Raw genomic sequence first — 22,510 nt, forward strand, 5'->3', positions numbered from 1 at the left:
GATCCTGGAGTCCCGGGATCGAGTCCCGCATCGGGCTCCCTGCTTGGCGGGGAGTCTGCTTCTCCCTCTGACCCTCTTCCCTCTCATGCTCTCTGTCTCTCATTCTCTCTGTCTCAAATAAATAAATAAAAAATCTTTAAAAAAAAAAAAAGAAGATATGGTATATATATACAATGGGATATTATGCAGCCATCAAAGATGAAATCTTGCCATTTGCAATGACGTGGATAGAACTAGAGGGTATTATGCTAAGTGAAATAAGTCAATCAGAGAAAGACAATTATCATGTGATCTCCCTGATATGTGGAATTTAAGAAACAAAACAGAGGATCATAGGGGAAGAGAGGAAAAAATAAAACAAGGCAAAACCAGAGAGGGAGACAAACCATAAGAGACTCTTAATCATAGGAAACAAACAGGGTTGCTGGAGGGGAGCGGGTGGAGGGATGGGCTAACTGGGTGATGGACATTAAGGAGGGCATGTGATGTAATGAGCACTGGGTATTCTATAAGACTGATGAATCACAGGCTTGTACCTCTGAAATCAGTAACACATTATATGTTAATTAATTGTATTTAAATTTAAAAACGTTTTAAAAAAAGATATTTTGAAAGAGATTCCATTCACATAATTTTATTGCAGTATATTGTTACAGTTGTTCTATTTTATTATTAGTTACTATTGTTAATCTCTTACTGTGTCTAATTAATAAATTAAACTTGATCATAGGTATGTATGTATAGGAAATACATTGTGTCTATAGGGCTCCCTGCTATCTGTGGTTTCAGGGGTCCTCTGAGGGTCTTGGAACCTATCCTCCCTGGATAAGCAGGGACTACTGTAATGGTTACACTTTGCTAATCAGAAAGTTGTTTCTCCCTAACCCTCCTTCCCCAGCACACAGATGCTTACATGTATAAATATGCATACACATGAATTTTTGAATATGTAACACAACAAGATAACTGTAAAGATAAATTATCTAGCTGTCTCATATGGTATTTACATGAAAGGTAAATAGGTAAGTGCAAAAAGGCCTAGAAGGATATCACCAGTGTATTAACAGTGGTTATCTCTCAAGTGGGAGTATGAATGTTTTAAGTTTAATTTTTGTGTATATGTGATGTTCATATTTGTCAAGAAGGACCTTGTACTGTTTTTTTAATAAAAAGAAAATAATAAAGTCTTTTAAATTTTTTCCAATGTCCCTACAATAGTAACATGTGAGGTTTCAACTGAGGAAACAAAATGTTTTAGTCCAATTGCCAGGGTCAATATTTCTTTAAAACCAATCTTGGAGGGAGGGCCTCCAAGGCAGAGAGAAGGGAAGGCAAAGGTCCAAGCTCTCCAGCGAACTCCAGGAAAGCAGAGTCTAGAAACCTGATCTTTCAGGGCCCACACAGCCCTAATTTTGAGCGAGGAAAGGTACGGATGTTACCAGGGCTGGGAGTTCTGGTTCAGTTCTGCCTGGGGAGGGGAGAGTCTTAGCCTTGGGTCAGAAGAGCTAGTTTCAGGTCCAGCCTTTGACTATATTTATCTGACCCAACTTGGGGAAGCCACGTAAGGTCTCAGTGTCCTCGTCCAGTAAGGGGTAATAATAATGACTCGCCATAGGGCTGCTATCAGAGTAAAGGAGGATTGGAAAGTGCTTTGTTAACCGCCCAGCCCTCAGCAAACATTAGCTATAATTACTCCATCATGCTGCTTCCCGAAAAGCAGAGGTTAGGAAAGAACTTTGGTCCCCAAGCTGGACCTCACTGCAACATTGACACCCAGATTATGCAAGGCTGAAAGGTCAACTTTCTCCATGCCTGCTTTTTCCAGACCACATGGAGGAGACTCTGAGCCCCTAATGCTGGTCCTGTCCACGGCTGGCTGCCGACAGCCCCCATTCAGCCCCAAAGGCCCACATGTGGTAGGTAACGGGCCAGTGTGGGAAGAAGCTTTCTGTTCTATTTTGTGTACATCACCAAACAGTTTCAAACATATGAAACAAATATCTCCTTGCCCATAATGGGCCTGAGCATATGCTTGCTTGCTTTAGGAGCTGTCAATCGAAGAATGTAAGTGGCGGCTTTTGTTTCCCATCACACTTTCTGGATGTTTCTTGCTTCCTATACACCAGGCCCGGCTGTGAATTCCTGACACCTGCTACCTATTCTCAAGTTAATCAAAACGTTTCACTACATTTGCTTAACATGTCAACCAATATATAAAGCTGGGACTGGATAGGCCCCCTGCAGGAGCAGGCTCTGGGAAGTGCACAAAATGCCCCCGTGTGTCAATGACTGTGGAAGAAGTAGTACTTTGTATCCTCTTCCTTGCCTCCCCTCACTTCAACCTACACTACACCAAGACTGTTTGTGAGAGTTGAAAGCCACTGTGTAGATCCCTTGGACAAGGCCCTTATTTGACAGATGATGAAAAGGATACCCCAAGTAGTGACATGTCATGCCCAACACCATATGGCGAATTAGCTTCAACAGAAGAAGAGAATAACAAAAGCTAACAGAGGGAGCCGCTGGGTCCATGCCCATATCATGTCTAGGCATTTGGCCAAAGCAATTAATCCTGTGAAAAATAATTTAAAAACTCATGGCTTTATGTAGAAATTTTTTAAAAAAGATACTAATAACAAAGCCCCTCTCCAACAAATTCTAGTTTAATTGGTCTGGAGTGAGGTCCAGTCATTGGCACTTTTGAAAGCATCACAGATGATCCTAATGTACCGCTAGAATTGAGAGCTATTGGTATAGAATAATACACTTGGTTGAGAGTCTGGTGGAATGTAGTAGAAAAAATCCTGGACTCGGAGTCCAAAGAGTCAAGTTTGAGTGAGAGCCTTTTCAAGATCATCCGTGTGGCTTTGGGCAAGTTGCTTAACTGCTTTTATCCTCACTTCTCCATAAATCCTTACTTCATCTAAAATCTAAAGACCTGATGAGAGAGGCCTATAAAAGTGCTTTACAAACTCTGAAGTGCTGTGTCCCTATGAGGGAGACCCTTTGGAGACTTCTAGTGGAGCACATCTCCACTGATCTGTTGCTGGTCAGCTGAATTCTATTCAGCTAATATTTATTGAATGCCTGATAGGAAACAGACATTATGCTAGGTGCTAGGCATACTAAGGTGAACAAGACATAGATCCTTGGGGCACCTGGGTGGCTGAGTCGTTAGGCGTCTGCCTTTGGCTCAGGTCATGATCCCAGGGTCCTGGGATCGAGCCCCGCATTGGGCTTCCTGCTCAGCGGGAAGCCTGCTTCTCCCTCTCCCACTCCCTCTCTCGCTGTCTCTCTCTCTGTGTCAAATAAATAAATAAAATCTTTAAAAAAAAGAGAGAGAGACATAGATCCTATACTTAAGGAGCATTCGGTCTTGGAAAAGGAGATAGACATTTGAATAGCAAAATATTATGAGGACGAAGAGAGACGTAGCTCCCAAGAACAGGGATAGCACAAAGGAGAGGATGCTCATTCTGGGGATGTTGGCCAGGCAAGAAGAGATGATGTTTGAGCTATGGCTTGAACAATGGGGGCCTTTAGGTGGAAAATAAGGGGGGAGAGCTATTCTGCGCTAAGGGGTGAGTGAACACAAAGATACAGAGCTGTTAATCAGTCTGTAGGTTGGTATGGCTGCGGCATGGGGTGGTAGGGTAGGATTCTGCTCTCCACAGATCAGTTGAATTGTCACTCCATGTAGATGGACATAAATCCTATCTCTTTCAGGAGAAAGGAAAATGAAGTTAGATGGCAGGCTTAATGTTACAATGGATTTTAAAAGAACAGATCAAATTAACCTTAGAGACTTGATTATTTCTCTGAACCACAGGTAATATGAGCTCAAAGAGTTAACAGAGTCTGAAGCCCCCCATTGGCCCCAGACCCAGAAAAGTTGCTAGGTGACTTTGCAGAAGAGAAACAAATAGAAACCCTTTTCCAATTGAGAAGAAAATCAGCGAGAAAAGAGGTGCTGAGGGACTCAACACATCTGCAGGGTGTTTTTCTTTTACCTTCCTTTCTTTGGGTATTATTAACAGCATTAACACTTATAAATAGTAAAAATAATTATAGTGGTTGCGTTTTGAGACTTGAAGAGGAAAACTTAGAAGGAATGCCTGGTAAGAAGGATCAAGTAGCTCTAAGTATAGGCTGAGGAATAGGAAATGTTGAGGAGTTTAAAAACAATTAGAATTGAAAGTCCTGGATTTAGAACACCAGAGGCTCCTTTTTTTTTTTTTTTAATTTGTGGTATCCCTTTAAGAGTCATTTGGTACAATTCATAGCCTGATTCATGCCACCAGCTGCCTCTGATTTCAGTGAGAAATGCAGAAATTTATAGGGAACTGTAAAATGGGGACAGGTTTTTCGTTTTCTAAATTGAGGTTTTAACTGGCAAACTTCTGAAGGTTTAAGAAACCGCAGAGCTGAGCTGTGGGAAGCTGGCTTCATTTCCGGTCAGAAGAAATAAACACACAAACACATATCTAACTCACAAAGTGTCGGAAGAGATAAACCAATGCTCTTTGCAGAGGAGGAAAACAAAAAATCAGCCTCGTGGGCAACAGGAGGGAAGTCACATTTGCCAGCGGACAGCCCCCTATGCTGGCAGAGGGAGAAACTGAGCCTGGGCAGCGACGGGCAGGATTTGCACAAAGTCTCCCGCTTCGAGCTGCGTGTCTCCGCAGTCCCAGGGCAGCGCCCAGCCCACATCGCCCTTCTCAAAGCCCCAGGGATTGATGAGAACCCCCTGCAACAGCCACAGGACACACAGGTGAGTCTGCCTGGAGACCAGGGCAAACCTTCCCGGGCTACTTGACACCTGGTTCCCGAAAGGGCCCCCCCATGTCCACTCCTGCCCTGGCACTCACCTCATTTTCCTGCCTGGGGTGCTCCTGGCTGCCTGGCTTCGGTCCCCTCGGCCTGACTTTCCCGTGAGCTTGTCCCCCGTATGGTGTCAGCGATGCCTTATCTTTGTTCTGAGGTCCCTGTGTGTCTCTGGAATTGGCTGGCATTCTTCATTCAGGTCACGCCTTCCCCTGCCTGCAACAGATCCTCTCTCCCCCTCTCTCCCTCTGCCTCTTCCTCTCTCTCTCTCTCCCTCCCTCCCTCTTCTCTCTCCCTCTCTCTCTCCCTCCTCTCTCTCTCTCTCTCCTCTGACTCGCTTTTACACACACTCATAGGAACCTGACAGAACAGAATCTGTCTTCTTCCTGAAAAGATCTCCAGTTCCTTCCTTTATCCTGTGTGGCTGGGTCCAGCTCTTGAGAGAAAACTGAGAGGCTCAAAAAGGTATTTGTATCTCTGTGTGTGTGTGTGTGTGTGTGTGTGTGTGAGAGAGAGAGAGAGAGAAAGAGAGAGAGAGAAAATGTGTTTGTGTGAGTATGTGTGTGTGAATGTGTATGAGTGTGTGAATGTATATGAGTGAGTTTGTGTGAATGTGAGTGTGTATGAGTGAGTGTGTGAGTGAACGTGTGTGTGACTGTACTGAGTGTGTGTGTGTGTGTGGAGGGTGGAGAGGGACAAAGTCTAATCTCTCTTTAGTCTCCCTTGCCAGATGGCTATAGTTTTCTGCTCTTCTTCAGGACACTGGCAAAAAGACACCAGTGAAACAGAAACAACCAACTAAGAAGGCAATTCTAACATCTATACTAGGAAAGAAAAAAGGTCCAAATCCCAAAGCCTCAGTCAGCCTGAAAACAGCGACAGATCTTCCTGTGAACAGAGCTGTTGGCCAGGAATGTGAGGGAGCCCCAAGTCCTGCAGTTGCCTAGTGGTTCTTCTTTGCTTAAAAGCAATACTTGCTCTGTTTACCAACTCAGAGTGTGCGACCAATCCAGCCCAGTGAGGGTCCATCACGGCAGGAAAGCCTGCACCCCTTGGGTAGAGAAAGACCTAGGTCTGTGTACACGTCTACACCTTGAGATTGTAGAGAAATGCAGCACCAGATCTAAGCTGAGCTGAATAATAAGACAGTTTCTCCCCCCCACAAAAATGACAACCGATACTGAATAGGGAGAGAAATGTCTGGGTGTGAAAAATAGATTTTACGGAGAACCTTTTCTGTGGTAGGCACAGTGCTAAGCATAAGCATCATCTCAAGTGCTCCCACAAACCTGTAGGGGTCACACTGTTGTACTCACTTTACAAATGAGAAAACTGAGGCTCAGAGAATTTCTACACCTTGCCAAGATTATCCAGCTCTTTTTCACTCCTTACTGCTACTACCATGAATAGTTAACATTTATTGAGCACTAGGTGTCAGGGACTCTTCCAGTAATGTGTTAATTCCCTTCAATCATCTTTATATCTTGTATAGTTGGGTACTAGGATTATCCCCATTTTACAGACAAGGAAACTGCCCAGAGAGGTTAAGTAACGTAGAAAGTGATAAGGGAAGAATCTGAGATCTTACCCACTATATCTTACTGCTTTTCCCTAATATATTCTAGTGCCTTTGGTATTTCAAATACAACATTCATGGAGAAACTCAACTTGAGGCATTCTGAAAAGAGCATTAGACTCAGAGTGAGCTTTTAGCTGTAATCTTTCCCCTCTGTCCAAGCCAGCTGTGCACTTTGGGTCCAATACTTAGCATGTCTGGTCCTGCTTCACATCTGGGAAATGAGGGTTGCTATGAGGCTTCAAGGAGATTATGCCTTCCGAAGTGCTGTGTTAGCTGTCCAACAGTGTACCCCAGAAAGCCACCCCCCAGTCTGACCAAGGTAGCAAACGCATGTCCTCTCCACGCTCTGATACTGCTGCTTTGGCACATTTGGGGGAACACTTCTTTGAATCTCGCTGGAATTCTCCCCGCTCCATTTTCTCTCCAGTTTCTCTATTTTAACACTTTCGAATGTCAGTCTTGCCAGGCCTGGCATTAGTGAGAGGCTGTGGTCGAGAATGTGGGTGCAAATATATGAGATGAGAGAATATGTTTGAACTCAGGCAAAACTGTTTTAGCAAAGTGTTGCTTTCTGTTTCAGGCAGAGCAAAAAAAAAACAAAGCCATTTAAAAGTCCCATTAAGAAGCTTCACAGACTCCTCAGACATCAAATAACTCACAAAACAACATTTTAATGATTTAAGTGTAATGAATCAGAAACACATGGACTACATTTCTCTTGGAATACCCAAGCGTTTCAAAACTGAAGGAGAAAGAACTTGGCTCAAAGCACAGTGTGCTGTGCAGAGGGCTCTGCCCGTTACAGACACCCCCTCTATTCATGAGGCAGCGGAGCTGGCCCTCTCCTAATTTAGGGCACATACAGGAATATGGAGTCATTTGTTCTGGGCACAGAGGGAAGAGCTTGGGAGCGAAAGCCATCAGTTTCTCCTTGTAAAGTGTCATAGAGCAATCGAGCTTCCCAGAATAATTTCCTGGCCATATTTTTTCAAGGCTGCCAATGTTCAATGGGAGACATTTGAAATACGTTCTAAGCCAAAGTTCTGCCAATATACAGCAGATCTGATATGTGCTTCCCTGGGAGTTAGCCAAGGCTCAGATGGAATCTGCATGAAAACAGGAACTATATGGCTCAGTGAATGATCTGGGTGAGATGCAGGGCAGTTTTCCATTGGACTAGAAGACATTGGTGATATTGTCCTGACCTTTTGATAAAGACTCTCTGAAGTATCATTAATAGATCATGGGAAGTAAGAGGAATGCAAGGGACATTGGTTTGGAAGTAGGCTCAGTGTCAGTAGGCTGACTTGTATGTGACCTTGGGCAAGTCATCTACTTTCTTGGTTGGAGGGAGGGGGAGGAGGGGCATGCACCTGCTCTGCTGTACAATGAGGGGATTGGACCCCGTTGAGGGAGCACATATAAATGTTGGTGCGAGAACTGGGGAATGATATTGCAGTGAAGGCAGTCATGTGGGTTACTCTCATGACCTGTGGAAAGAGTGGAGCCCAGAGCATCCCTCTCATCTTGATACTTGCTTTATCATAGCAGCATGATGTGGCTCAGGATTCCATCATAGGTATTCAGGAAAATAACTATAAAGAAGATTCAACTAGTTTTTTAGAAGTTTGACAGAAAAGTTAAAATAAGCACACAATGAACTAACAATATGTCACTTAGAATCATAAAATGTAGAACGACAGATGTGGACCCAACACCCCCAGGTTATAGTCAGGGACAGGGTCAGGAACATAGTACTAAGAGAGTGCATGTTACAGAATTCCTACCACTAGAACCGGGCTTGGTTTACATGTTCTACCGAAGTATTTATTATATGCAACTCCTGAGCTGAGACTTTCTGGAATCCCATGAATGTGTTAGGAAATGTAAAGTATCTGGGCATGGGATTTTGTTGGCAAAGCCAGAAATCCAGGCTTCCTATAGAATATCTAAGAAACTGATAAATAGCCCCAAAGATGGCACCTTAGAATTAAATTTTGGGTTCTACAACACATTGACTATGCTGAGAGCCATTGATTTGGAGCCTGGATATCACATTATCAGAATAGTACAGGGGATTTAAAAAATACCAATCCCTAAACTTCATCCCAGAAAATTCAAATTCAGCAAATTTGGGGTGGGGCTCCTGAATCTCTAATTTTAAAAGCTCTCATGGCACGATTTTGCCAATTTGGGCGCACAGAACATAATGGTGCATTTTATAATTGGCGGCATTTTAGGTTTGATGAAATATCCTTAGCATGTGTCAGATACTTCCATATACATTATTACATGTAATATTCATATATTTTTACAGATGAAGACACGGAGGTTCAGAGAGACTATGCCAGCAAGAGGACAATTGATGTGTAGAGCCCAGGCCTCCTGACCCCCGATCCAGGACTCTTTCCCCTCATCTGCAGGCTCCTGACCCTGCCTGTGGACTTTGAAGATCCATGAGCCATGCTATCTTGTGTCTAAAAGATTGCAGGGAAGGAAAAAATAATTTCTACTAAAAAAATAAACTATTTGGTTCTGTTATGGGCTGAATTGTGTCCTTCCAAAATTCATATGTTGAAGCCCTAACCCCCAGTACCTCAGAATGCGACGATTTGGAGATAGGGTCTTTGAGAGGTGATTAAGCTAAAATGGGGCCATTAGGGTGGACCCTGATTTGATGTAATTGGTGTCCTTATAATAAGAGATTAGGACACAGACAACACAGAGGAAAAGACCATGGGAGGACACAGTGAGATAGTGGCTATCTGCAAGCCAAGGAGAGATGCCTCAGAAGAATACCTTGACCTTGAACTTTATTTATTTATTTTTCAAGGTTTTATTTATTTATTATTTGACAGAGAGAGAGACAGTGAGAGAGGGAACACAAGCAGGGGGAGCGGGAGAGGGAGAAGCAGGCTTCCCGCGGAGCAGGGAGTCTGACGTGGGGCTCGATCCCAGGACCCTGGGATCATGACCTGAGCCGAAGGCAGACGCCTAACGACTGAGCCACCCAGGCCCCCTGATCTTGAACTTTAAAACACCTGCCAACACCTTGATTTTGAAGTGCTAGTCTCCAAAGCTATAAGAAAATACATTTCTGCTGTTTAAGCTACCCAGTCTGTGGAACTTCGCCATGGCAGTCCTAACAGACTAATAAGCTCTCTTATACAAGGTTCTCGAAAAGCATGAAACACATGCCACCAGGGGCATCAGGCTGATTTCAGGTGCCACATACATGGAATTAAAAAACACTGGGTCAGTTAATATTCTGTTTGGTGCATAATTAGAGAAACCTTGACTAATGCACAAATATAATTTATTTCCCTCACATAGCAAGAAGTGAGGAGGTACATAGGTCTGGGGCAGCTGATTGACATTGTTTTCTTTCTTTCTGCTCTGCCAGTCTTAGGATATGGGCTTTCATCCTCATGCCTGCCACCTCATGGTCACAAAAAGGCTGCTGTAACTCCAGATGTCATGTCCACATTCAAAACAGAAAAAAAGGAGAAAGAGGAAAAGGGGACTGGGAGACTTCTCCTTACGTCTCACAGACCAGAGCTGAGTCACGTGGCCACCACTAACTGCAAAGGAGACTGGTAAGTTTGGTTCTTACTTTTACAGCTTATAGAGCAGAGCCAGACAGCAAGGAAGACAGGGATTAGAAATGGAAATTGCATGAGTCAACCTTCAATATCTGTCACCACCATATGCCAAGAAAGTCCTGCCTTTTTCATTTCTCTTTCATTCCGGATATTATTGAGAAGAAAATCTCAAGGTGATGCCAATATGCCGTTGATATTCATTTCCCTTTTAACAAGGAAAGGCAGGTCTCAAATTCAGTCTTGCAGAGACAATATTATTCTGCTAGGATTTAACAATTTTTATTCATTATATTTATTTTTATGTTTAGAGTAGCAGCATACTTTCAAATATATGGATTTCAGTCAAAAAAACAAGAAACAAATCCAGAGTAGATCAGACTTGTACCTCTGAAACAAATAATACATTATATGTTAAAGAAAAAAAAAAAGAGTAGGAGGGAAAAATGAAGGGGAGGAAATTGGAGGGGGAGATGAACCATGAGAGACTATGCACTCTGAGAAACAAACTGAGGGTTTTAGAGGGGAGGGGGTGGGGGGATGGGCTATCTGATATCACATTATACCCGCTGATGGGTATTAAGGAGGGCATGTATTGCATGGAACACCGGGTGTTATACGCAAGCAATGAATAATGGAACACTACATCAAAAACTAATGATGTGATGTATGGTGACTAAAATAACATAATAAAATAAAATTTAAAAAATAAACACAAATATGAAACAAATAATAATAATAATATAGATGGTATTCATGCATACAAAAAAATTATAAAGGCAAGTGACTAAATATTGGAAGCCTTGTGGTGGACACGGTAGAAATAGCCCAGCGCCGTGAAATAGCCTATGAGTCAGGATGCTGGGGATGGAGGTCACGTTCTGCCCCAGCTTCCTGTGAAGCCTTGTTTCCAAGAAGAATGTTTCATCCTGAAAACAACCGACAAAGGCCATGCATTATTATCTATATTTTACATATATGATTAATAATAATATTGAGATGAGGTAATTGAGTCCTAGAGAAGAGAAATGTATTGCCCAGGGTCACACTGAAACTAGATGGTGGGCTGAGACCATGAATCAGAGTTCCCTACTCCCATGTTCTTTTCTGTTAGGTTGTAGGCCACTCTATTTGAGACTGAGTACTTTGAAAAGAAACTGGCTGGTTTTTCTGAAAGCCCCAAATGACCTTTGGCTGGCCAACGCAGCTGGCTCTCCACCACACAATTTTGTTGAACAAAGAGGTATGCTGAGGTGTTTTGACCTCTCTTGAAGATCAAAATCTTCATGCTTCCTCAGCTGCCAGTAGGCTTATCGCTTCTAGAATCTACTTTGGTCTCTGGATAAGAGAGGATTCCTCTCCCCTTTTCCCACGTCTCAACCTACCCTGATTCCCACCTTCTTCCTTATTCTTTAGGACAGGGTCTAAGTTTATTAGTGAGCATTGGAAGTGAATCAATTGGCCATACACATCAGCTTCTCTTGCTTTCTGCCTTATTTCATTCAGTCAAAAAAACAACTGGGAACTAGCCTTCTTTGGGTCTTCTGGCTCTCTCTTTGCTCTTCTTTCTCCATGTATCTGGCCAAAGGGTGATAGGGGGAGGATATTAGGATTTAAGCTCTGACAGAAGGTGGGCATGCTTTTTTTAAACTTCTGACCAAAGGAAGCCCTGTCATCGAGCCCAGCTTTACAGGAGAGCCCCAGTCTGTGGAACCAGGTACTAGCCTAGCTGGTAACACAGGGTACCTGGTTTTCTGTTTGGTTATTTCTCCTCAAGGTAATCTTGCAGGAGGAGGTGTGATGTGTAAGGAATGATCCTGGGGTTCTTAAGTACTTGAGACATATACCATCTGTTTGGGTTGAATTGTGTCCTTCCCAAATTCATATGTTGATGTCCTAATCCCTAATATCTCAGAATATGATTACAAGGGCCTTCAAAAGGTAATTAAATTTAAAAAGGTGCTGTTTAGGTGGGCCTTAATCCAATATGACTGGAGTCCCTATAAGAAGAGGAGATTAGGACACAGATGACACAGACAGAGGGACAACCACATGAGGACACAATAATATAGCCATCTACGAGCCAAGGAGAGAGGTCTCAAAAGAACCCAAACCTGCCAACACTTTGATCTTAGACTTCTAGGCTCCAGGACTGTGCGAAAATAAATTTCGGCTGTGTAGGTGACCCAGTCTGTGGTATTTTGTTATGGCAGTCCTAGGAAACTAACACACCTTCCATACCTCCCTTACCTTTGCTCACCTAAATCCATTTTATATCAACTATAGTTGCTATTCACTCATATTATGTCTCCCCTCTCCCAGAGGTTCCCCAGATGCTAAGGCCACATGGACCAAGCAGAACCAACCACAGGACAGCATTGGTTAGGCTATAAGAAGCAAATGGACAGTTGGGGTAAGACCGTGGGGTGAGGGGGTGGACTCAGATCATGGAGGAGTCAGGGTCCTTACTTCCCTAACTTCCTACTGCTATTTCATGACTATTACTTTTCCACCCTCTTTCCAAATTCCCCTACCCTTCTATCACTCTGGCAAACTCTACTCATCCCTGTTACTGCCACCTTCCAACCTCTTGGTCCTATCCTATATTCCTCTCTTTAAGAACTTAGGCATGTGGCTCCATTGCTTACCTTTCCTTCCCAGTTCCTCCTGATGTCCTGAGGGACACTAGGCTCTCATCCTTTGAGCTCCTCATCTTCAGTGATGACTTCTTCCACTTTACCCTAGCCATCTATGATACCCATAGCCACATCCACCTCTGAAAGCTGCATCTCATAACACCCATTCTCTAACCACCATCTCCTATCTTTTTAGGTCTTTTACTCCTTCAATAACCCTATAGACTCCAATAACCCTAGACTTCAATCTCATCAAGACATCCAGTCCTTTGACACCATCCCATTTTAAGTCTATCAGATCCTCTTGCCTTTACATCTTTTCTGAATCCCACAACCAATCACCAGCACTCCTTTGCAGACTATTCTTTCTCTACCTGCTTTCTCAGCTCTCTTCTTGCTTCAGAGGAATCATTCTTTATCTTTCTAGTGAATCATTGAGAATCTAATGGAAGCTAGATCCTTTGCCTGGAATACCCCCAATAAAGCCACACAGTCCACTCCTTCAGCTCCTTCAACTCTTTCTAAAAGTGTCACTTTCTCAGTGAGGTCCTTCCTGACCACTCTATTCTACTACTTCTATTCTTACCCACACTCACAATCCCTATATCCGGTTTCAGTTTTTTTTTTTTCACGGCACTAACCAGCAGCTAAGATACCATTTATTTTTAATTATTTATTTGTTTGTTGCTCACTTCCCATCCCATTAGAATAACACAATCTCAAAGTGGACAAATGTTTTTTTTATTTTTTGTTTAGTGCTCTATTTCCAGTACCAGGCCAGTGCCTTTGACTTGCACATAGTAGGACCTTAATAAACCTCTGTGGATGGGCTTTCTTCAGAGAAAAATTTAAATATGCACATATTCTTAAAACTTAGTATATAATTTCTGGGGCCTGGTGGTCTTTCTGAGGCTGTGAAGTTCAGAAGCTCAGTGTTAACCATTCTTCCTGAATATTTCTCATGCATTCTACCACCACAGTTTAAATGGTGTTGTATACTGATTACTTACAAATCTATTTCTTTATCCTACATGTCTCCTCACAGTTCCTCACTCACCAATCAAATGTCTATTCCCACCTCCATTTGAAGTGTCCATTGGACAGAGGTTGCTATCTTTCCATTCCCAACTTGCTCATTTCCCTGCACCAACTACGTCCATGAACCACCAACAGCTCAGAAACTCAAGCCAGATATTTGAGTGTCATCCTTGATTTATATTTTTCCTTTCTCCTCATATGCCATCAATCAGTAAGTTCCATTGTTTACATGTAAGTATCTTTCAAATCCAACATCATGCACAGCTTCCATTCCCCACTGCCCCTGTATTACTGGAAGATTATATCAACAACCTCCTAATTGGTTTTTCTGTCTATAGTACCATTCTTACAAAAATATAAGTCTTATTCATTCTCTCCCTTTGTCAAACCTTTTCCTAAAGGCCCTCCTTTGCTTAAAGAGTAAAATAAAAATGTCTTAAAATAGCATTTGAACCCTGAAGCCTCATGTTGACATGAGGTGCCATGAGATTGAAGTAGCATGCAGTATTGAGCCAACATGTGGAGGGCAGCTGCCTTGGAAAGTCAGCTGGGCCCACAGCACACTTGGCATGGGTGAGAAAAAAACTGTTGTATGAAGGCACTGAGCTTTCGGCATTGTTTGTTTCTGTAGATAATCTGGCCTATCCCGACACGATACTCTTAAATGGGATTGCTCTTTCACTTCTGTATTCTTCCCCACGCTTAGGCATACACACTTTAATGTCTAGAACTGGTACCAAGCTAGTTGTTTATTCCAGATTTCATCATGCTCTTTCATTCCTGCATGCACTTACATAGTTGGTTCTCTTGGTCTCTAGTGCTATTCCCTTTCTCATTTGCTTGTAGAACTTCCTCTAATTTATCCTTTGAAATCTTGCTTAAATGTCATTTTTCTGGAAAATCTTCTCTGATCACCCAAAAGAGAAGTAAATATTACCTTTGTTCCTTACACGTGTTTTAAATTATTGCATGTGTCAGATTACTACTTATGTCCCTCTTTCACTATAATAATTCAAGGCCTGAATAATATTCTCTGTACCTTGGGATCAATAGTGCTTTTTGAATATATAGATGTTCAAATAATCTTTAAAAAGCCATCAAGCTAGGTAAACACACAACTGAATTTATAATTACAAATTGTGATGAGTACTATGTAGGAAGAGGACAGAATTCTTTGGGAGAGACCAATAGAAGGGCTAATTTATACAAAGTGGTCAGCAAAGTCATGGTGCTATGGCAGCTAAACAGAATGGGTGCAAGTTAGCTAATAAAGGGTTGGTGATTCAAAACGATGGACTATATTTCCTGGACTTCAAGACACATGGAAATTCCCCATTTCTGGACCCAATCCATAAAAATAATAAGAAAGACTAGAAATGAGATAAATAAAGGAACAGCTGCACTTAAAATCAAGACAAGGAATTATCTGTAGATGAGAAAATAGGAAGGCCTGTACAAGGAGGTCTGTAGATGAGAGGTTGTAGCAGTGAGCTGAGGAAATCATCCTGACAGAGAATGCATCCTGTGGGAACCCATCCTGACCATGTGGGAAGCCATCAAGATCCCATGGGGAAGCTGGAAGCTGACAAGACTGTAGCATGAAGTCGCTTGGAAAGAAATAGAAACCGCCACCACAGAAAGGTTGCCAAACAAGGATCAACAAATATTTTTTTTTTAAGATTGTATCTGGAAAAGGGATAATAAATTCAATAAGAGAATTTCATGTAAGGAAATAGAGTTAACAGAAACATAAGAACAGGATTTTAAAATAACCTATCTCCAGGGAGCTAAAAGAGGGTGTATCATCTATGAAACAAGAAGAAGAGAAAGATCTGAAATAAGAACAAATTGAAATACAAAAAGAAGCCATTGGATAATTAGTGAAATTAAAACAATACTTTTGCATTTACTAAATGTAATTATGTTAAGTATAATTATTGAAATTAAAATGCAATCATTAGTATGATAGCTGAATGGTCACAAATGAAGAATTAATTAATGATCTGAAAAATCAAGCTGAGGAATTTCCCCAGATGAAGAGATCAGAAGTATGAAAGAATAAAGGGAGCATAGATTCAGAAGATCCTACATGCATCTAGTAGAATTTTCATTAAAAATAGAATAAAGAGAGGGAAAGGAAGAAATTTTGAAGAAATATTGGTCTCAGTTTTCCCAGAATCGAGAAAACCATAAATTCTCAGACTGAAAAGATCTTCCAGTCCTCACATGGGATATATGCATAAAATTATATATAGATTCCATGTAGTGAAATTTCAGCATATCAAGGATAAAGTTAAAATTTTAAAAATTACCAGAGAAGGAACGAAAACTAGATTAATATCCAGATTTTCTGCCAACCACCTGGAAACAAGAGGGAAATAAAAAATATCTTAATGTGCAAAAGAAAAATACTTTTAAGCCTGTCATTCTACACTAGCCAGAGGATTATGTCACTCAGCCGAAATAAAGACACACTCAGGCTCTGAGAACTTATCATGTGCAGGCCCTTTCAGAAAGAATGGAGGATGTTGGAGACAGTTAGTGTTGGTGAAAGTGGGAAATGGGTCCACTGACACAATGCTTATAGAAATGGACAGGGGCCTGGCCACTGGGAGGGCAAGCCGGGGCTATTAGTAAAATAAAAATGTGCAAATCTTACAAATTGAGAATCTTACTTCAAGATATCTGTCTTAGAGAAACGCTCACATGGGCAAGCCTGTTCCTTGTAGCATTGGTTGTCAAGGTGAAAAGTGGGCCTCAGTGAAATAGTGACTAAATGTAATGTAGTCATTCTATGGAATGTGGAGCCCCAGTAAGAGAAAATGGGAAAAATCTATGTATAGCAACAGGGATTTATCTCCGAGACTTATCACTGAGTGAAAAGGGAAGGTTGAAAAATGATACGTATGTTAGGATACCATCTATTAAGCGAAAAAACAATAGGTTCACCAAATAATACATATTTTGTACATATCATAGACATTTTGTATGTATTTTCCATATGTCATAGAAGTAAGTGTGGAAGGAGATAGATCAAACATAACCAGTTACTTGTGCGAAGGAAGTGTTCAAGGGAGGCTTCGTTCCTATTTATAATAATGCAGAGCCTTTAGGGGTGCCTGGGTGGCTCAACTGGTTAAGCATCTGCCTTTGGCTCAGGTCATGATCCCAATGGAGCCCCGCACTGGGCACTGGACTCACTGCTCAACGGGAGTTTGCTTCTTCCTCTGCCCTCCCCCACCACTCGTGCTCTCTCTCACTCAAATAAATAAATAAAAATCTTTAAAAAAAAATAATACAGGGGCGCCTGGGTGGCTCAGTCGTTAAGCGTCTGCCTTCGGCTCCGGTCATGATCCCAGGGTCCTGGGATCGAGCCCCGCATTGGGCTCCCTGCTCTGTGGGAAGCCTGCTTCTCCCTCTCCCACTCCCCCTGCTTGTGTTCCCTCTCTCGCTGTGTCTCTGTCTGTCAAATAAATAAAATAAAATCTTTAAAAAAAAAAAATAATACAAAGACTTTAGTGCCTGGTCAGGGGTGCTTAGGAAGGGGAGTGGCATGATCCAATTTATAGTGATAAAAAAATCCCTCTGGGTATTGTGAGGAAAATGAATTTGGAGGAGGGGAGGCAGAGAGACCAGGTAGTAGGCTGTCCTGGTAGTTAGGACCAGGACTCATTCATCCATTTGGCAGTGTGGGCCAGAGCCTGGGGCCCATGAAAATGTTTTAATTAAAAAAAAAAAAAACAAACCCCACAAATATACAATAATAAACTTAGCCTGGCTTATATTTGCCTTTATACCAATGCAGTGCTAAAATATAATTTTTATTTATTTTTTAGATGGATGAAGGAGCTCATAAAGGCAAAAGTACCTAGAACACACAAAAGTCATAAAGCAGCCCTGATTAGGAGAGAGAATGCTTGGATGGATCAGCATGGAGCCAAGTGGACAAAGGCAAACTGTGTTTTATAACAAGAAGAGCCTGAATCTTGCCCTAAATTGAGAGTGAGGAATGAGGGAGGGGAGAAAGCAAAGATAAGTCCCAGAATGCTGACTTCAGGGGTTGCTGGGGCCACTTACTGGGACAGGGAAGAGGGGAGGAAGGTCGCCAGGGCCCACAGGATCACGAGCCCTGCCTGCCAGGCCAGCTGTGGTAAAGTCACCACTGATCCAGGATCTTGAAAGGGTTGAGGACCGACACTGAATCTTTACGCATCAGGAAGACAAAAAGGATTTCCTCACGAAGACTGACATGATCAGACAGTGTTTTAGAAAATGTGTGTTTGGTGAGCATATGGGACATGGAAGATAAACCAGGAGCTAACAATACCTAAGTAGCCAGGCCCCCCAATTCTCCTGCCACTCCCAGGCTCAGGAAAATGTAATGAAATGAAAGCAGTTTGGAAAAGAGCTGGAAAGACCTCCCAGCTAGACCCAGCCCAGAGCGCAGCTTGGCCAAAGCTCAGGTCATGCGGAGCACATGGGCCTTGCGGCTGGCTGCATTCACCGGCCAAACCACAGGGCAAATTTAAACACTTCAGTTGTCACAACACAGCAGACCTGAATGACAACAGCTTTCTTAAAAGTAGGACTTCAAAAACAAAAACACTTCTTCACACACACACACACACAAAAAAACCAAAAAACAAAACAAAACAAAATCTCAGGAAAACTGGCTCTCTCTCAGGCAATTATTTTAAAACGTTGGGCCTCAAAATATTTTCAGCCCCAGCCCACATGGAAGGGGCACAAAGCTGTGTGGACCTTCTTTTGTCTTCACCATATCTGACCGAGAAAAAGGGTGACTCTTCTGAAGACAAGCCAATAGACCCTGAGTGTTGAGCACCTAACACATGATGCTCACCACTGCATTGTTAGCACAGTAGGAGTATTTGGGTAAGTCATGATAGCTCTTTGGGCCTGAGTTGTTTTGGATTTTGTCCCCATAAGTGGAAATAATGATAACACTTTCCTTACATACTGTTTCGAAGACATAGTTCTTCTTCTCCTTCTCCTCCTCCTCCTCCTCTTCCTCCTCCTCCTTCTTCTTCTTCTTCTTCTTCAAGATTTATTTATTTATTTGAGAGAGAGGGGAGAGAGAGAGAGTGTGTCATGCAAGGGTCAGGGCAGAGGGAGAGAAAGAGAGAGAATATTCAGTAGACTCTCTGCTGAGTGTGGGGCCCCACTCGGGATTCGATCTCATGACCCTGAGATCATGACCTGAGGCGAAATCCAGAGTTGACGCTTAAACCAACTGAACCACCCAGGTGCCCGTCAAGGACATGGTTATTCTTAAAGTCCTTTCAAATATGAATACCTTTGAGAATATAAGGAAGGCTATTAACCTCCAGAGAAAATTGTGTATTCAAATAAAAATGTTCAAATACCTGGGTATTTATAGGATCAGTGATAAAAAGCTCCTTGGTAATATCTTTTTATTTTTTTAAAGTGTTTTTTAAATTTATTTGACAGAGAGAGACACAGCGAGAGAGGGAACACAAGCAGGGTGAGTGGGAGAGGGAGAAGCAGGCTTCCCGCAGAGCAGGGAGCCCGATGCGGGGCTCGATCCCAGGACCCCGGGATCATGACCTGAGCCGAAGGCAGATGCCTAATGACTGAGCCACCCAGGTGCCCCTCTTTGGTAATATCTTTAAACCACCTGCAAAACGACTGTCCCTTTATGGGGACACAACCTATAGTAATAATTACTAGTATCCATGGAAAATAGGGGTAGAAGGATCATGAAAGGTATATGTAGAAAGTGGTCTTCAAGATGGACTAAAAAATGAGCAGGATTTCAACAGGCTGAAGGAAGAGCAAGAGCTACAGAAACAGCAAAATGTGAAGTGGGAAAACCAGTGGTAGAGGGATTCTACACAACAAGTAAGGAAAGGATACTGACCATTTGTTGAGCTTGTGCTATGTGCCGGGCATTACATGCATTCTCTTATTTGATCTTCACAAGTTAGTTATTGTTAGCCCCATTTTAGAGATGAGGAAACAGAAAATTAGGGTGGTAAATAGTGAGGCAATAGTAGAGGTAAGGACTTACCTTTAAAGTCTCTATTTCCATTCTTTATGTGGTTCTCTTTAATTTGGGGTATTCATGACAATTTTCGTAATAAAACATTTGTAAAGTCTCTTGCTCCTTGCAATTTCTCTACCACAAGATGGCTTAATGGGAAGAGCATTATCACCGAATACCAGTTATCTGTGCAACTTTGGATATGTTTCGCTCTCCTTCTGAGTTTCAGTATTTGTTCTCATCTGCAAAAGCAGATGAGATTCACCTCATCTGGATGGGATTCATCTAGAATGATCTCCAAGCACTCTTCCAACCTTAGAATTTATTATTTTTTTAGTCTATGATTTTTTATTCATTGTTCAATAAATAATTGTCTTTCACATGTTCATACTCCTATTTTCTCAGTAGCTTTTTTTTTTTTTTAAGAGAGAGAGAGAGGTGGGCGCCTGGGTGGCTCAGTTGGTTAAGCGACTGCCTTCGGCTCAGGTCATGATCCCGGAGTCCCGGGATCGAGTCCCACATCGGGCTCCCTGCTCAGCGGGGAGCTTGCTTCTCCCTCTGACCCTATCCCCTCTCATGCTGTTTCTCTCTCTCTCTCTCTCAAATAAATAAAAAAAAAAAAAAAGAGAGAGAGAGAGGTGAGAGAGGGGTAGAGGGAGAGGGATAGAATCCCAAGTGGACTCTATGCTGAGCACAGAGCCTGAAGCAGGGCTCAATCTCACCACCCTGAGATTATGACCTGAGCCGAAATCATGAGTCAGACACTTAACCGACTGAGCCACGCAGGTGCCCCAGGTTATTTTATTTTTAAGACAGCTTTATTGAGGTATAATTGACATCCAATAAACTACACAAATTTAATGTGTACAGTCTGATAGGCTTTGACATATGTATGCGCCTCTGAAACCATCACTATAATCAAGATAATGAACATTTCCATCACCCCCAAAAGTTCCTTGTGTCCCTTTGTAATCTCTCCTTGCCCCTCCACTTTGCCCCTGCTCCCTAAGGAAAAACTGAGCTGCTTTCTGTCAGTACATAGGAGTTTGCATTTTCCACAATTTTATGCAAATGAAATTGTACATGATGTACTCATACTTGCCTGGCTTCTTTCACTCAGTGTAATTTTGAGATTCACCCATGTTGCATGTATCATTAGTTGATAAGCCATAATTTGTTTATCCATTCATTCATTAATGGACATATGGTTTGTTTCCAGGTTTTAGCTATTAAAAATAAACATGCTGTGAGCATTCACATACATGTGTTTGTTTAGAAACATGCTTTCATTTCTCTTGGGTGCATTTCTAGGAGTGGAATGGCTGGGTCATATGGAAGGTATAAGTCTAATGTTTTAAGACCTTGACAGTTTTCCAAAGTGAACATTCTAGTCGTGCCACATACTTGCCACAACTTGGTAAGGTCGGCCTTTTTAATTTTAACCATTTTCATATATTTTTAGAGGTATCTCACTGGGTTTTAATTTGCATTTCCATAATAATGATTTTGAGCATCTTTATTTGTTTGTTATCTATATACCTATTTACTTTGGTAAGATGTCTGTTCAAAACTTTTGCCTGTTTTTTTCAACCATATTATTTGTTTTCTGATTATTGAGTTCTTTATATGTACTGAGCCCATTATATACATAAGTCCATTATCAGATACATGATTTGTAAATATTTTCCCCTAGTCTGTGCCTTGTCTTTTCAATATCTTAATGTCTTGCTGAAAAAAGCTTTTAATTTTGATAAAGTATAATTTATAAATCTTTTTCCCTCTGGATCATGCTTTTGGTATCATAGCAAGGAAATCTTTGCTTAACCTAAGTGCTGGCACATTAAAGCCCATATACTGGGTGGCTTAAATAATACACATTTATTTTTCATAATTCCAGAGGCTGGTAAGTCCAAAATCAAGGTGGCAGCAGATTTGGTTCCTGGTGAGGGCCCTCCTCCTGGCTTGCTATGGCTTGTTACTACTTTCTTGCTATGTCCTTACGTGGGGGGAAAGAGAAGGGAAGCAAGATTTCTGGTGTCTTTTCTTAGAAGGGCACTGATCCCATTATGAGGGTCCTACCCTCATGATCTCATCCAATCCTAATTACCTCCCAAAGGCTGCCTCTCCAAGTACCATCACATTAAGGGTTAGGGCTTCAATGTGAATTTGGGGGTGGGGCACAAACATTCAGTCCATCAGTCACAATGACTTTTCCCCTGTGTTTTCTCCTAGAGTTTTTAGGTCTATGACCCACATTCAACTGATTGTTATATGTGGCATGAGACATGGATTGAAGTTAAATTTTTTTTACATTTAGATATCCAATTGTTCTAGCATGTTTTGTTAAAAGGACTATTCTTTCTCCACTGATTTATCTTTGCATCTTTGTCAGTTGTCCTGTATGTGTGCATCTATTTCTGCTCTCAATTCTGTTCCATTCCTCTATTTGTTGATCTTCATGCCAATACCACATTGTCTTAATTACTGTAGCTTAAGAAAAAGACTTGAAATCATGTAGTATTAACTCTCTAACCTTGTTATTTTTCAAAGTTGTTTTATAAAGAGCTTGTCAATTTCTACCAGAAACCTTGCTGGGATTTTGACTGGGATTGTGTTGTATCTATAAATGAATTTGAGGAGAATTGATATCTTAAGAATATTGAGTGTTCTACAGCCGCAGCAACTTCTTCCTAGAAACATCGCCAAAGGCAAGGGAAGCAAGGGCAAAAATGAACTATTGGGACTTCATCAAGATAAAAAGCTTTTGCACAGCAAAAGAAACAGTCAACAAAACCAAAAGACAACCGACAGA

General features: G+C 41.8%; 1 protein-coding gene and 1 long non-coding RNA gene across 5 annotated transcripts in view; one reads left to right on the forward strand and one right to left on the reverse strand.

Annotated features, from left to right (window-relative positions):
- MASP1 (MBL associated serine protease 1) overlaps positions 1 to 5,127 on the reverse strand; it is a 64,793-nt gene extending 59,666 nt beyond the window's left edge. The window contains exon 1 of one of the 4 annotated variants that reach the window (XM_006741641.3): positions 4,869 to 5,127. In XM_006741641.3, the coding sequence (XP_006741704.2) occupies positions 4,869 to 4,873 (5 nt within the window). In that variant the 5' untranslated portion in view covers positions 4,874 to 5,127. The remainder of the gene's footprint in view (positions 1 to 4,868) is intronic. The other 3 variants (XM_006741640.3, XM_006741642.3, XM_031037160.2) reach the window with 3 other exon arrangements.
- Positions 5,128 to 5,173: 46 nt separating this feature from the next.
- Positions 5,174 to 22,504, forward strand: LOC115943740 (uncharacterized). The gene is made up of 6 exons (XR_014148704.1): positions 5,174 to 5,289; positions 8,721 to 9,037; positions 9,807 to 9,999; positions 12,325 to 12,415; positions 17,513 to 20,136; positions 20,337 to 22,504. It is a non-coding gene; the product is annotated as an uncharacterized LOC115943740 (long non-coding RNA).
- The last annotated feature ends 6 nt before the right edge of the window (positions 22,505 to 22,510 follow it).

Source organism: Leptonychotes weddellii, chromosome 1, assembly GCF_054177405.1.
Source record: "Leptonychotes weddellii isolate Sample4059 chromosome 1, ASM5417740v2, whole genome shotgun sequence".
In the NCBI taxonomy this organism is placed as follows: domain Eukaryota; kingdom Metazoa; phylum Chordata; class Mammalia; order Carnivora; family Phocidae; genus Leptonychotes; species Leptonychotes weddellii.